Source organism: Mesocricetus auratus, unplaced genomic scaffold (genome assembly GCF_017639785.1).
Source record: "Mesocricetus auratus isolate SY011 unplaced genomic scaffold, BCM_Maur_2.0 Super-Scaffold_100006, whole genome shotgun sequence".
In the NCBI taxonomy this organism is placed as follows: Eukaryota; Metazoa; Chordata; class Mammalia; order Rodentia; family Cricetidae; genus Mesocricetus; species Mesocricetus auratus.
In genome coordinates this window covers 9,470,520-9,486,769 of record NW_024429190.1, presented here as the reverse complement: position 1 = coordinate 9,486,769, position 16,250 = coordinate 9,470,520, and the positions used below count along the sequence as shown (strand labels likewise).

General features: G+C 48.6%; 1 protein-coding gene across 2 annotated transcripts in view; it reads left to right on the top strand.

Annotated features, from left to right (window-relative positions):
• Positions 1-16,250, top strand: part of Ccm2 (CCM2 scaffold protein) — a 51,912-nt gene that overhangs the window by 14,244 nt on the left and 21,418 nt on the right. Inside the window, exons 1-2 of one of the 2 annotated variants that reach the window (XM_040746688.1) lie at positions 4,269-4,466; positions 10,646-10,819. In XM_040746688.1, the coding sequence (XP_040602622.1) occupies positions 4,455-4,466; positions 10,646-10,819 (186 nt within the window). In that variant the 5' untranslated portion in view covers positions 4,269-4,454. Of the gene's footprint in view, positions 1-4,268; positions 4,467-10,645; positions 10,820-16,250 lie in introns of those variants that run through there. The other variant, XM_040746687.1, reaches the window with a different exon arrangement.

Sequence of the window (16,250 nt, the reverse complement as noted above, 5' to 3'; positions counted from 1 at the left end):
TCCTGATTGTACTGTATTTACTTACTGAATGCTGGGATTGTAGATATGTTGCCTGGCTTACCCAGTGTTGGGGGTAGAACCTGGGGTTTCCTACGTGCTACACAAGCCCTTTACCAACTAAACTGTGCCTCCAAATCCCCAGCCACTCACTAGTCTTTCTCTGATAGAGGTCCCTCCATCCCTCCTTCCCTCCCTCCCTCTGTGTCACTCACTCTAGCTGGCCTGAAACTAGACCAGACTGACCTAGAACTCAGAAATCTGCCTGCCCCAGCCTCTGCCTCCTGAGTACCAGGATAAAGACTTTGAGCCATCAAGTCCGGCTTGATAGAGATATTTCAAATAGAATTTAGAATAGCACCCATGATTGAGGTCAAATAACATATGACCTTTGATTTTAACCCATCCCTTTCCCAGTTATAAACTTGTAATTTTACTGAGAATCTCACAAAAGGGATCACTAACCTTGGGACCAGGCAGGTGACTCTTACAGAAGACCCAAGTTTAATTTCCCGCACCCATATCAGGTAGTTCATGGCTGCCTATAATTCTGGTTCCAGGGAGAACTTCTACCTCTGGCCTTGTGGGTGCATGTATTCACCTGTACACATACTTAATTAAAAATTTTTTTTTCCGAAGACAGGGTTTCTCTGTATTGTTTTGGAGGCTGTCCTGGAACTTGCTCTGTAGACCAGGCTGGCCTTGAACTCACAAAAATCTGCCTGCCTCTGCCTCCCGAGTGCTGGGATTAAAGGCATGAGCCACCACTGCCTGGCAAAAATAAATCTTTTAAAGAAAGAAAAGATTATTTGTTTATATTCAAAGCAAGTCTTAACTCCCTTGAGACTCAGTACAGTAAGTCTCAGTACTACCCTTTGATGTAAGTTTTGTCTTGCCAGCCTACAGTTCTGCCCATTGTTCCTCAGAGCTACTCTAATCTTTGCCTCCATTCCAAAGTTCCCAGAAACACCCTTTGAACAGTGTGATTTTAAGACTGGAGAGATGGCACCGTGGTTAAGAAGAGCACTGGCTGCTCTTCCAGAGGTCCTGAGTTCAATTCCCAGCAACCACATGGTGGCTCACAGCCATCCATAATGAGATCTGGCGCCCTCTTCTGGCTTGTAAGGATACATGCAGACAGAACACTGTATACATAATAAATAAATAAATCTTAAAAAAAAAAAAAGCACTGGCTGCCCTTCCAGAGGACCCCATTTGGTTCCCAGCACCCACATGGCAGCTCACAATTGTCTGTAACTCCAGTTCCAGAGGATTCCATGTCCTTTTGTGTCATCAGGCAGCAGACATGCTCTTGGTGCACACACAAACTTACAGGCAAAGCACGAATACACATAAAAAAATCAATAAGGGATTGGAGAGATGGCTCGGAAGTTGAGAGCTCTGGCTGTTCTTTCAGAGGTCCTGAGTTCAATTCCCAGCAACCACGTGGTGACTCACAGCCATCCATAATGAGATCTGATGCCCTCTTCTGGTGTGCAGGCATATATGTAGACAGAACCCTGTACACATAATAAAATAAATCTTTTAGAAAATACACAAAATAACCCTCCTGTAAAGACCAGGTAGAAATATTTTATTAGACTTTAGGCCAGGAGGCAAGCCCCAAAGCATTAATTAGATACTTAGGTAATAAAAGAGAAAACAAACCTCAACAAAGCTTATATTGAGAACATTAAAAGTCCCTAATCATTGAGTGAGCAGTGGTTTTTTTGTTGTATGTTTTGAGGCAGGGTCTTGGTATCTTCGGCTGGCCTGGAAATTGCTACAGAGACCAGGTTATCTGGTCTTGAACTCACAAAAATCTGCCAGCCTCTGTCTCTCTTGCTGAAATTGAACGCACGTACCACCGTGTCCGGTTTAGAACACAATAATAGTTTTGGTTGTGAGATTGGTCTTTAACAGCTGAGCCATCTCTCCTGCCCAGAACACAGTTTTCAGCTAGGAGTCTTTTGCTGAGAGTGGGCTCAAGTGTGGTGACTGATGAAAACAGTAGCTGGACTCGACTCACCGTGAAGCCAGAGCTGCCTGCCTCGTAAGTGCCGAGACTCAGGTGTGTGCCATCGTTCCTGGCGCACAGGGCTACCAGTAAAAGTCGCCTTGGTGGGGCTACGGGTGGAATGCGTATTTCCATGTACAAGACCCTGGGGCATCAATCTGGGCACCACAAAATAAAAGCAAACATTTGTTTTTTTGGAATATAAGCAGCAGACAGATGTCGACCAGTCCCAGTCTGTCCACTCATTCTGGTCTTAACTGTTTGTTTTACTGTCCTAATGAACTTTTTGTGACTTCTGAGGTGGTGCACTTGTTGTTTCCATAGCTACCTGCTCTTGTGTGGTAGTTCTTAAAATGCTTGCCCTGGTGCCTCCCGCTGTCTGCTCTGTACCTTTCTCTTCCCTGCTGACCCACATGCGCAGTGTTGATTAGTGGATTAGTGTTAGCACCATGCTAATTACCTTCTTAGTCATGCCTGTCTCCCTGGGAGGGGCCCCCTGGAATAAAAAAGCAAGGGACACACACACACACACACACACACACACACACACACACACACACACACACACACACACACACACACCACACCACCCATCCACCCTGTTAAGGGACACACACACTCTCACTCTCTCTGTCTCTCTGTCTCTCTGTCTCTCTGTCTCTCTGTCTGTCTCTGTCTCTCTCTGTGTCTCTGTGTCTCTGTCTCTGTCTCTGTCTCTCTCTCTCTCTCTCTCTCTCTCTCTCTCTCTCTCTCTCTCTCTCTCTCTCTCTCTCTCTCTCTCTCTCTCTCTCTCTCTCTCTCTCTCTCATACACACACACACCTGTTCTGAGGGTCAGTGTTACCTGGTTTCTTTCTGTAAAGGAGCCTGAGAGTGACTGTTGTGGGTTTTAAAGAGGTCGCGGCAGGCCAGCTGGTTGGTGACAGGTACTGAGTCACGGAGTGTGTGGGACTGCACGCCCACTCTTCCGTGCTTTCTGAGTTTTCAACACACAGGTGAATAATTGAAACACAGAATAGTCTGCAGTAACAAGTTTTTGGAACCAGGAAGGTTAAACTTTATTTGTCATAGGTCAATGAAGCAAAACCTTATGAAATTGTCCCCCTTTTATGGACAAAGAGCCATTGACTGTGTTAGCCTTTTGATTCGGTTCTACCTGGAATTAATAAAATGGTGACTGCACATCTTCATAGGATGGTTCACTTAATGAATTTCCAGCTTTATGATGACACAAAAGATACCCACACAATTGTTCCCAAGAAGTTTTCACTTGCAGTGTATAGAATTGATTAGATTATATAAAATAGCCACTTTTGGGTTAGGTGTTAGTGGTGTTTAATGGGGCTGTGTAGGTGCTCTGAACACATTAAGGGGGAGGTTAGTGGGTTAAGTGCATTTTGACTTAATTTATGATAGTTTCATTGGGGACTTGATTTACCATAGAGCTAGGAACATCTGCATTTTGTTATATTCACTCACTTATGTATATATACACACACATATGTGTATATATATTCATACTAATTAGTTAAATAGCCATTCCTATTTGCAAGTCATTCTGAAGTATTCAATCGTAGGGGCTTTTGTTTTGTTTTGTTTTGATTTTTGAGACGGGATTTCTCTGTGTAGCCCTGGATGTCCAGGAACTCACTCTGTAAACTAGTCTGGCCTCAAACTCTGAGGTCTGCCTGCTGCTGCTGGGATTAAAGGTGTGTGCCCCCGCTGCCTGGCTGCAAGAATCTTTTATCAATAACAAATTTAACTTCTCCTTTCTCAATAAGGAAGTTTAACTGTGAGGCAATTAAAACAAACTTGTTTTGTTGCAAGTTGGTGACTTAAATTGAAGAGTCTGCTGGCCTACGCAGCTGTAGACTGAGCACCCTTCTCCTGGGCACACCTACAAATGCACCTGTCTCATTTGCAAGGTCTTGCTGCTGTGGGCAGTGGTGATACAGCGTGGTGGAGCAGGCTTGGCCTTGTCCTGCCACCAGGACCAGAGGGCCCTCTGTCCTGAGAGCCGTAGTCCTGCAAAGTCTGCCTTCTGTTTGTTTGTCTCTGGCACCTCAAGTTACAGGATGATTGCAGAGTGGGATGGACATGGACGCAGGCTGCCTGTGGGCTTCTGCTCTGAGCAGTGGAGGGGCGCAGGCTGCTTCATGTGTGTCTGCTTTGCCTGCAGTCTTCTTGACTCGGCCGACAGCTTCTGGGTGCTGTTGCTCTTCAAGCTTTCTAAAAGCTGTAAACAGCTCCAGCGAGCTTTGCAGAAGGAAGCTGTGGTTTCTGGTCTTCCTGTGCACTCGCGTTTTTAGAGGACTGCTTAGCATCGGATCACATTTTTCAGCAGCTCAGAAGGGCTAGAAGACACAGCAAGTGTGGCAGAAAGGGAGGAACAGGATTCCTCCAAGGGAACTTCTCTGACCAAGTGCCCCGGGAGATCTCCCATGGAGAACGAGGTAGGTTCATGCCCGGGGTAGAGAAGATCGTCCTTGTAGGGACTGATGTCCGTGCGGCTTCCAGGGTGTGCTTGCACACTGGGACCCTGGCCCACTCTAGGATGCTGGGTGGAGCTTACTCAGCAGCTTCCCAGGCTGAGACTGGGTGCTGGATGGAGGAGCGTGGAGGCGAGGACTGGGCCTGCGTGCGTTCAAGGAGCTGCTCTGTCTCGCTGAGGCACTCACTGTTGCACTCTTACGGAATGAGAGGCCATGGGATTTGTCTTTCAGGGAAAGTATTTTCTTGTGGACTTGTAGTCCATTGAGTTCTAAGATCAAAGCTGAAAAATGGTGGGGAAAGGATGAGAAACTGAGGGAGCTCAGATCTGGGACTTTATCCATGAGCGCATAACAGGACAAGGCTGCCAGCGTGGACCCTGGCCTAGCCCCAGCCTAGCCCTCTGGGCATTGAGACTCTGTGGACTTTCCAGTGGAGCAAAAAGGTAGAGTAGGTGGAGGCTCCGTTTGGTTCCACTCCTCTTGAGCTTGGAAGCCCTGAGGCAGGGATGTATGCCTGGCTCACGTGTCTTGTCCTTTCCCATTGGAGGGGCGGGAGCACTTCTTCCCTTTCTCCCTCCTTCCCCTTCTCCCTCCTTCCCCATTTCTACCTTTCCCTCTCTCAGGGCTCACATATCCCGGGCTGGACTTGGTTGATGATGACCTTGAACTTCTGATCTTCCTGTCTCTGTCTCCGTAGTGCTGTGATGGTAGGCCTGTGCCACCTCATCTGAGTTTTATGAGGTATTGGGATTTTGAAGCTGGTTGCCGTCAGTGAGGCAGACAGCAGGGTCAGCAGAAGGACCTCCTTGTTTTGTTGGTGTTGCGTTTTGTTTTGTTTTTTGCGGCAAGGTCTCACTGTGCAGCCCTGGCTGGCCTGAAACTCACAGAGATCTCTGCCTCTGCCTCCCGAGTGCTGGGATTAAAGGTGTGCGCCACCATGCCTGCCCCAGCTAGGGATTCTTTGTTAGAGTTCATACAAGTTGCAGCCTGGACAGGATGTGATGTGTGACTAGCTCCTGCTGCTCGCCCGTCCTGTCCACAGGCCTCTTCTCAGACCCTCACATTGACCTCTGAGCGTCTTCCGGCCCCTCACCCCCAGCCTGCTCTGACTGTCTCTGTGGGATTGCTGTCTGTCCTCCTGTTAGATTGGGGGAGGGGACAGTGCCTTCACTTTCACTGTTAGAGCCACTGTGTGTGGTGGGTGGCAAGCGTGCATAGGACCTTTGACTTTGAGTGCGTGTGACAAGTGCGTGTGAGACCGTTGGCACCCTTTGTACCTCAGTTTGCTCTGTTCTCCTGTCTTGGTCTTGCCAGCACTTTCTGCAGAATAGTGTGGTGCCATTAGGGCTTTGTGTGGAGAATCCAGGTAGTATTATTTACTTTGGCCCAGGAGTCTAGAGGTACTGGCTCTTTTCTTGGATATGTGTTTATATATGTGTGTGTCTGTGCCCATGCCACAGTGCATGTGGAGGGCAGAGTCACTACGTGAAAAGACCAGAGTGAGTTAGTTTCAGAGATTTGTGTAGTTTTAAGATAGGATCTCCCTATGTACCCCAGGCTGGCATCAAACTCAAAATCCGCCTGCTTCCAAGTGCCATTGTCACAGGGTGTACCAACCTCATGGGGTGTGTTACCATAGTTCTCTGGATAGTTGTGATGGCTGTGTTGTGGTGGTGGTTTTTAGGGTTCTAACCACATCCCCAGCCATGCATCTTCCTTCTGTGACACTAGAGGTTAAAGCAGGGCTTCATGCAGTGTCAATAGACTTTTCTCCTGGGCTGAAGTTCTAGTGTAGTAAGAGATGGACACTGTACATTATTGTCTAGCGATTGTAACACTGTCCTGTAGTCAACCTATTTTAAACCTATGAACTGTTAATTCCTGGAGTTCTCCTTCTAATACTTAACAATTACAGTTGACTGTGGGTAACTGATGTCTGGGAAAGTGAGGCCAAGGGTAATGGGGGTTATTGCAATCCGCAGTGTCTGTGCTTGGTTAGATCTGAAGGCCAATTCCAACAGGCACTGGAGTGCCTCCACGTGACTCAGGCTTGGAATTTGGGAATTGCACTGTCTTTGGCTAGCCGTGAGTGGGCTAAGGGTGACATTGCTTCTGTTCAGCTTTTCTTGTTCCTTGCTGCTTAGGGTGGCCCCCAAACGGGTGGCTTAACATTACAATAGGCCTTCAGCTGCTGCCTGTTTTTACTGTGAGTTCAGTTGTACTTACTCTGCTCTTGAAGCTTTTTCTGCTTCACTATAGCCCTCTTGAGGGCAGGGACTATTTCATCCACAGCCTTCCTGGATTCCTGGTCTGGTAGGCACACAAAATAAAGGGTATGCATTGGGATTTATTACTTGTTGTAGCCTGTTCGGGCAATATACAAACTACATCCTGGATGCTGGAGGTCACACAAGCTTCCAAAGGCAGAGCTGGGTATATGATTCAGTGGTAGGGCACTTGGCTGGGCGTGCGTAGCTGGAAAGAATGGACTCTCAGACCATGAGAGGCGTATGCAGCAGCACCAGGGACTGGCCTGGGTTTTTGCCTTGTAGAGTTCTAGCCAATGTCACCTCATTGCAGTCTTTTGGGCTAGGATTCAAGACACACCCAGGGCCCTTGCCAACACAGACAGTTTTTATGAGCTGTGTGTCACTGTTACAGTAACAGTATAAATGGCCTGTGGGGTGTGGGCCTGTTGATTTGGTGAGAGCTTCTTGGGTAGAGGTTGATATTGGCAAACTTCTGGTTTCACAGTTGGTTTCCTGTTGCTTCCGTGTATAAGTTAGTAATGTGCTGGACTAACAGACAACTTCTGGAAAGGGCAGATTGACAGAGCTGCGCTGCTGGCCTACTGAGCCAGCCTTCAGTCACTGTCCGCTGCGAGGAACTGTTGTTGAGGCAGGCAGCTCCACCAGGGGGAGTGGGTGGGGGTAGGCACTGTCTTCTGACTAGAGTGAGTTCTGTGGTGAGTACTGTGGCTGTGGGGATAGCGCTTCTGGAGGGTCAGGTCCATAGACCATGAGCACAGGGATGTTCAAGAACTCAGGAAAGCCGGGCAGTGGTGGCACACGCCTGTATCCTAGCACTTCGGGAGGTGGAGGCAGGCAGATCTCTGTGAGTTCCAGACCAGCCTGGTCTACAAAGAGTTCCAGGACAGCCTCCAAACCTACAGAGAAACCTTGTCTTTAAAAAACAAAAACAAAAAAGCCTAAGGAAAAAGAAGTGATCAAGTGTACACATTTGGCATAATTTGGTATTTGAGTACCATCCGGTCAAAGGCGGTGCCACAGTGATGAAATCACAGCTGTCTTCACTGGGGTGACAAAACATGATTTTTTAATTTATTTTTTATTCTTTTGGTTTTTCGAGACAGGGTTTCTCTGTCGCTTTGGAGGCTGTCCTGGAACTAGCTCTTGTAGACCAGGCTGGTCTCGAACTCACAGAGATCCGCCTGCCTCTGCCTCCTTACTGCTGGGATTAAAGGCGTTCACCACCAACACCCGGCAAAACATGATCTTTACATTGCTTAAGTATGTCACTAAATTTGGGGTCAGTTCTAGCCTGCAGTTCGCCGTCGGGGTGTCTGGTAAGTCTCAAGTGACATTTTCCACTGTTCTCCTAAATGAACCCTACATTGGGGTTATCTTATCCACTGCCCTGTCTGTCTGTCTGTCTGTCTGTCTGTCTGTCTGTCTGTCTGTCTGTCTGTCCAGCACTCATCTAAACTCACCCTGGGCTGAAAGAGAGCGGTGGGAGCCTGAGGACAGTGAGCCTGGATGGCTGACAGCGGCCTTCACTTACCTCAGCTTGGGGACCTGGCGGACCTGTCCTCCACAGCTGGCTCTTTAAAGCGCCCTGTCCTTCCTGCTGTTTTCATCTTCTGCAGGTCTTGACTCTCATGACCTCTTGTGTTTGGTCTTGTCATAGTTTAGGTGTGGTCAGAGATCGGTGTCAGTTATTCGTCCTTCTCCAGTATGTACTGTTATGCAAATATACATTCTTAAAAATGGAGGCGCTAGGGATGTAGCTCACATGGACAGCACCTGCCCAGCACGCACAAAGCCCTGGGTTCTGTTCTTTGTACGGCAAAAAACAGGCCTCGTGGTGCAAACCTGTAATCCTGGCACTAGCACTTGGGAGCTGGAGACAGGACTGCAAGTCCTTTTAAGCTATACAGTGAGTTTGAAGCCAGCCTGAGCTACATGAGACCCTGTCTCCAAAAAGTAACTGATGCTCCTGTGCTCACCACCCAGCTCCAACTGTTGTTCCCAGCACCTTGTTTCACCCTTCTCCATACTGGCAAGTGCCAAAAGCTGCCCGTGTGCATGCGTGCGTGCGTGCATGCGTGTGCTGATCAATGACAGACTATTTGCAGTTTAGGGAGATGCAGGGTGATAGCATCAGCTCACACGAATGGAAGTGTTTACAGGGCTCTGGGCCAGAGTCTTGTCCTACCTAGGGTGCATGGGTGCAGCGGTGCAGACGCTGGCCCCACTTGATCATTCAGTCTGGTCACAGTGAGTAGAAGGCACTCTGAAACTGTGATGCTGGGCTATAAGGACGTTTGACGAGGAGACGATTGTCAAGTGAAAGTTACAGAAGTAGCTGCTGACTCCGTCTCGCTTACTTACAGTGTGTGAGACCCTTGCTCAGAGCTCCCTGTAGCTTGCTCACGAGCTGCTCAGGGTGCCTTGCAAAGATCCTGGCTCACTTTAGAGACAGCAGAGCTCGGCTGACTGTCTTGGGTGGGAAGCAGGGTGGCTCAGACTACATCAGAGCAGGTGACCTTGAGCCTGCAGAGTTGTGTGGTGAACCCTGAGTCCTCAGTTGGAGGGGAGCTGTGCAGAGAGCAGCAGGCGGAGCTCCAGCACCAAGACTGTCTTGACTGTCGAATGGGCTTCCTGGGTCTGTGTCGGCTTCAGTGGATCGGTGGAATAAAACCCAGATGTCAAAGGGCCAAGGTTATGAAGCCAAGGGGCAAGGAAGCTGTCCATAGCAGGAGGCAGCAGGCTCAGGAAAGGTGTCACCGTGGCTTCCCGAGTCTCGATGAGTCTTGTTTGTTTGCTGGGTTCTTGCCTAGTGCTAGAGAGCTGGGCCTGAGAGTGAGGCCGGGGAGCAGCAGGGTCTCCTGGAGCCTGAGAGTGAGGCTGGGGAGCAGCAGGGTCTCCTGGAGCCTGAGAGTGAGGCTGGGGAGCAGCAGGGTCTCCTGGAGCCTTGGGCCACGTGAGTCCTGTTGATAATTTAGTCTGCACATTTGTTTGTGGGATAAGTTTGGGGGATAAGGGGAGGTCAGAGCTCAGTGCTATACTTTCCCAGCTGCTGCCTGGATCCAGCCATGCGGGGTGAACTCAGAAGTGTTGTGGATACCTCCCTGAGCTGTCTATTGCATTAGAGAGAAAACAGCTGGAACATTGCACTGCTCATGGCTTTGGTCTCTGTGACCTGTTGCTGCAGAGGACACACTTAAGTGTCTTGGTTTCTGTGTTGGTTTCCCTTAGTGATGAAGTGGCTGTCAGTGCCATCTTTCCACACAGCCGGGGACAGCTTCTGTTGTGGTCGTGGTAGGAGGTCTGGGTTTGCTTCCCCTCTCCCTAGCTCACAGGTTCAGCTGGATTACATGTGGGTTGAGGCTGTGAGTGTTGGGGCAGCTTAGAGCCCTCGCAGAAGTAAGGGCTGCATGAGAACCTGGTCTGTCGGGGCGTGAGCTTAGTAGCATTCACGTGTCCTTGGCTGCTGAGATGTCATTGTAGGTGACAGCCCCTGTGTCACTTGCTGTCTCAGGGCTGTGATGGCATGGCCTCACAGAGCTGGGAGGAGTTGGAGCTCTGCTGTGTTACTGTCTTCTGGGGGATTGTTCCCTGCCTGTCTTCATGCCAGTAAGAGTTGCTGTTGAGTGTTACAGGAGCCACTAAGAGGCCTGCGTGTCCTCCATGCCGAGTCTGCTCGGACACTGCTCTAGCATGGCATTTGAGCCGACTAGAGCCATGCCTCAGCCTCGAATGTCCTTTCTCACAGGCTGGTATGGTCAGTCGCCATTTTCATGGTGACTGTGCTAATCGTTTTGGCCACTTCTGTTTGTTAGTAGGTACAACACAAACGTGTGAATAATGAACTCCAATCATTGACATTTCTACCTGCAGCCTGGAATTGTGTCGCCATTTAAACGAGTGTTCCTAAAAGGTGAAAAGAGTAGAGATAAGAAGGCCCACGAGAAGGTGACAGAGAGGCGCCCCCTGCACACTGTGGTGTTGGCATTGCCTGAGCGTGTCGAGCCGGACAGACTGCTGAGCGACTATATTGAAAAGGAGGTGAAGGTAAGTCATCTGGGCCACTGGGCACTCCTGCCCAACAGCTCATTGCCAGCCCCACACAAGCAAGTTAGTCTGTGTCCTACCCACTGTCTTGTCTCTGCATAGTAACTGGAAAACTCCAAACCCAGCCTGTTCTTGACTCTAGTCTCTGGCCCTTTGTGGTGGTGTGTCACTCTGTCTCTTGAAGGCCATACCAGAAGAGGCTTGTAGAGCAGCGAAATCATGTCTCCCCAATGTGCAGGTGACGACACCAGCTTGTTCCAGACCCTGGAGCCGTCCCATGCTCGGGGTCCAACATCGAACACCTCAAAGAAACCGGGCAAGCTGTGTGGCAGCCCCTAAATGAAAATGAATTAAGAAAAGTATGCAAAGCCTTAAGTTCAGAGAGAACAGGGAAGGTGGCAGCTGTGGAAGAACATAAATGAAAAGAAGGAAGCCAGGGAAGATGAGGTGATCTGGTTAGTGAGCCCAGCTGCTTTGGGTCCCTAAGGAGGACAGAGTCCAGTGGCTCGGGGGGCGCCCAGGCGACTGAATATCCAGGGATGGATTAGTCTGCAGCCTCCACACTGGGGGGTGGGGCACTGGATATACTGATACCTGGCACAGGCAGCAGAAGGTGGGGAACGCTAAGGTAGGCCTGTTAGGGACGTGCGGCTCCACAACCCCTTTCTTGTTCAGGCCTCTCCACAAACAGCGTGCAGTCAGGTGTAGCTTCTGATGGGGAGGCTGAGGAGTTCCATACTACCCTGGGAATTACCACCCACTCAGCTTGAGTAAAGCCCAGCCGATAGAAAGTCGAGGCTCACACCTTCAGTCAGCTTTTCAGGGCCTCGTTTTAAGCACAGGCAGCAGAGGATAAATACACATTTGAGGCAAACTTTTAACCAAAAGATTGAGCGCAAAAGAATAAACACGAATAAAACAACTGTGGCTCCGAAAGTAAGAGCACCTGTGGGCTTGACAGTGGATCATATTCTGAGAAAAGCATTGTTGGATAGCTTCATTGTTATAAAAAATCACAGTGTTGGAACCTACAAGTACATGGGTGCATTAGTCACTCACTGTGTTCTTGATTTTACGACAAAATGGGGGCTGCTGTTGGCTGCTGGTGAACTAATAACAAACTGGGTTTTGGTTTGCTCTAGAATGTTTCATTGGATTGATTAACTTTATATGTATGGGTGTTTTATTTGCATGTCTATGCACCACGTGCATGTAGTACCCTTAGAGGCCAGAAGAGGGTGTTTGGGTCCTGTGGAACTGGTGCTGAGAATGGAGCCCGGGTCCTCTGGAAGAGCTGGAAGGGCAGCCTGTGCTCTTCACCTGAGCTGTCCTCCAGCCCCGCTGTGCTGTTTTCGAGGCAGTGTCTCACTAGGTATCTCAGACTTCCCTGAATTGAAGCCCTCCTTCCTCAGCCTCCCAAGTGATGGGATTGCAGGTGTGCCTCTACATCTGATCGTAAACTACTTTAGACAGGAGCACACTCAAAAATTCTAAAGAGTATAGCGTAACGTAGTTATATTAGTCACTTGGCTTAAGGGAGGCCTTGTTTTGGCTTGTAGTTTGAGGTACGTCATGACAGGGAAGGCATGGAAGGCATGGCATCAGGAGCGCGAGGCAGGGGTCACGTGGCACCCACGGTCAGGAAGCAGCGGGAGACACGCTGGTGCTCAGCTCACTGCCTCCTTTTCATTCAGTGCAGGGTCCCAGGCCATGGGCTGGTGCTGTGCAGCCTGCACGTAGGGTCTTCACACTTGAGTTTACCCTGTCCAGACACTCCCTCACAGACGTCTCCACAGGTCTGTCTCCTAAGTAATTGTAGGTTCTGTCAAGTTGACAGTATTAACATCACAGTCATTATTATGATTGTCAAATACCATATATGTGCTGTATAGCTATTGTGTAGCTATTAATGTACTCTGACTTGTTCATGTGAGTATCACTATGAGTTGAGTCATGTGTTGCACTGTAAGTTAATATAGCCATGAAGTTCGACAGCACTAGGAAAATTTGATGCCTTCATGATTTTAGGGAACTCTTGTATTAGCTGTCACTGGCATTAGGCAGTCATCATTAGGCAGCACATGGCTGTGTACAATAGTCTTAAGAAGACCAGAGGACACAGTGTTAATAATGCAATAACAAGGATTCTACTTTTGTCTTTTTACATTTATTTTTATTATGTGTGTGTGTGTGTGTGCGCGCACTTGTGTGTGTTGTATGTGATGGTGAATGCAGTGCCTGCAAAGGTTAGAGGCATCGGATCTCCCTGGAGCAGGAATTAGAGATGGCTGTGTGCCACCTGATATGGACGCTGGGAATGTGGGGCCTCGGAAAGAATAGCCAGTCTTTCAGGACCCAGTGGGAGACCCTGTCTCCACAAACAAGGTGGGCGCTCCGAGAAGCAGCCAGCTGTGTCTTCCACGAGTGCACATGCACAGAGTGCACATCTATAAATACAAACCCCACAATAGCAAGTAAATGGAGAGACGTGAAAGAGAAATGCTGTGCTGTATGCTGGAAGGTTCAGCCTAACTCAGCCGGTTCTCTTCACGTTCATATGAATGCACCAGCACCTTTAAAAGCATGAACGGCACAGGGCACCCAATATGAAACAGGTGATTTGAATAGATTGGTGACAACATTTCTGTCAGGTCATGGTGGAGTGTTCCTGCTCCCAGATTACAAAGGGCTGGCGGACAGTGTTGGGAACCTAGACGAAGACCTGCAGATCTGCCGTCTGTGGAGGGAGAAGGAGTGTGTCAGCAACTATGCAGGAGCAGTTGACAGTGTAGACAAAAAGAGACCTTGTGCAACACTACACCTTCACAGAAGCCAACCTAGAGTGGGCATGGGCTTAAGGGTTCACTTGTAAACTTGTAAGGGCATTGGAGGGCGACAGAAAATAATTCATGGTGTCAGAATTCTTAGATGACACCAGAAAAGATCCGTAACAGGAAAATTTCCAGACTTCCAACTGCAAAAATTTCAGTCTGTGTGTGAGGATGAAATAGCAGTAGGATGTTTTCTTAGCGTGCATAGGACCCTGGGGTCTGTCCTCATACCGTAAAAGGAAAGATGAGAAGCTAGGCTAGACTGAAAGGAAATATTTGGGAGCCACATATCTGACCAAGACTCGTATCTAAAACACAAGAAGCCCTTTGCAGATTGGAGTGAAAGCAGCGCGGTTGGAACATGGGCAGTGCAGAGACATTGCAGCGAAGGGAGAGGGGGGTGTGTAGGATGAAAGGATGTCTAGCAGTCTAGCTGCCAGGGAGATGCGACACACTGCTAAGAGAATGCCGAAAACAGAGCAGGTGGCAGCACCTGGCACTGGTGACGATTCGGAGTGTCCTGATGCCTGGAGGGAGTGGAGTCTGGCACTCCCTTAAAGCCTCAATGTAGTTACTCGCTACTGAACACTTCTTTCTAAGCTTTTATCCCACTGAGCTGCATGGTTTTATTTGTGTGAAAAATAGCACCTGCATATTCAAAGTAGGTTTTAAGGAGTGTGTGTATTCATGCCTCTGTGTGTGTGTGTGTGTGTGTGTGTGTGTGTGTGTGTGTGTGTGTGTGTGTGTGTGTGTCTCAAAGTCAGCCTAATCTATAGAGGAAGTTCCAGGCTACCTAAGGGTACGTAGTGACCTTGTCTACAAAAACAAAACAAAAAGCTGGGCGAGGTGATATACTCCTGTGATTCCAGTGAGTTCAAGGCCCTCCTGAGCAGAGACGGGAAGAGATGGATTATTGGTGATAACACTAATTTAAAGTGGCACATAGCCAGCTGGTTGTGGTGGCGCACACCCTTAATCTCATCACTTAAGAGACGGGCAGGTGGAGGGACAGTGAGTTCCAGGGCAGCCTGGGCTCACAGAGAAACCCTGTCTCAAAAAACAAAAACTAGCTGAATAACTAACTAAAGTGCTAAATAGCACAGGCAAGTAAAAGAGAAGAAGGAAAGAAAGAAAGCACGGACAAGGCAAATGCTTGGGCAGCGCAGAAAGAGGTGTAGAACAGGGAGGGATGGTCAGATACAATTGGTTGATTAAAAGGGGAAGCAGGGACGGGCATGGTGCCTCAAACCCCTAACCCCAGCTTTTGGAGGCAGAGGGAGGCAGTCATTATTAGTTTGAGGACACCATCATGGCCTGCATAGTGAGTTTTGGATCAGCCAGGTCTACGTAGTGAGATCCTGTCTCAAAAGAGTGTGTTGGGGGTCATGATGTAATTGCAAGATAATGTCTTAAAATGATTAATGAAAAAATAGCAGTATAGGGCTGGAGAGATGGCTCATTGGTCAAGAGCACTGACTTCTCTCTCCCAGAGGACCCAGGTTCAATTCGCAGCACCCACATAGCAACTCATAACGTCTGTAATTGCAGTTCTAGGGGACCCACACCCATGCCAAAATACCAATGCACATAAAATAAAAAGCAAATATTAAAAATGGACAACTCAGAAAAGAAAAGAAAAAAATAGCAATATAAACTCACTATTAAAAAAAAGGCATGTACCAGAGGGTAAGCTCTAGCAAGGCTAAAGTGGCTTCTAAGACTGTTCTAGTTGACTGGGTTGGTGGTTTTTATTTTAGTCTATAGACAATTAGTCTTTTTAATCATGTGCATTTGTTACTCTGATAAAATCAACACAAAATCTGCCAGTGGCAGGGAAATACTTCTCCCTACTTCAATATGGTCTCCCCCCCGAGACAGGGTTTCTCTGTATTGTTTTGGAGGCTGTCCTGGAACTCACTCTGTAGACCAGGCTGGCCTCGAACTCACAGAGATCCACCTGCCTTCTCCTGCTGGGATTAAAGGCGTGCGCCACCAACGCCCAGCTTTCAATGTGGTTCTTTAAGTAAGAAAATGTTTTAGGTCTTGAATGAATGTTGATAAAGGCCTTAGTGAGAGCTCAGTGCACACAGCAGCAGGGTTAACATTTGCACACACATTCTTAACGTGATCCTCACAAAACCGTCCTGAGGTGAAACATTTCTCATCATATGCTGACCTCTAGCTCAGTATATTTGGTGTGATGCTAGCTTGTGGCACTGGGAGTCTGAATGAATATCCGGTCTACTGTGTGGACACCAGGCCTACTGTGTGCATGCCAGTCCTACTGTGTGATTGCCAGTCCTACTGTGTGGATGCCAGGCCTACTGTGTGGACACCAGGCCTCTGTGTGGATGCCAGGCCTGCTGTGTGGATGCCAGGCCTACTGTGTGGACACCAGGCCTCTGTGTGGATGCAGGCCTACTGTGTGGCTCTTGTACTTTGCTTCCCACAGAGCAGTGATACTGGATTTGATTGACCACTCTGCTGAGATTGGTCTTAGGGGTTCCCGGTGGTCTCTTTTGCGTGAGGACTGTGTCCTGTGTTCAGTAAGTGGTGGGTAAGCTGGTCACCAGCTCTCTCCCCCAGGGGACACTGGGAGG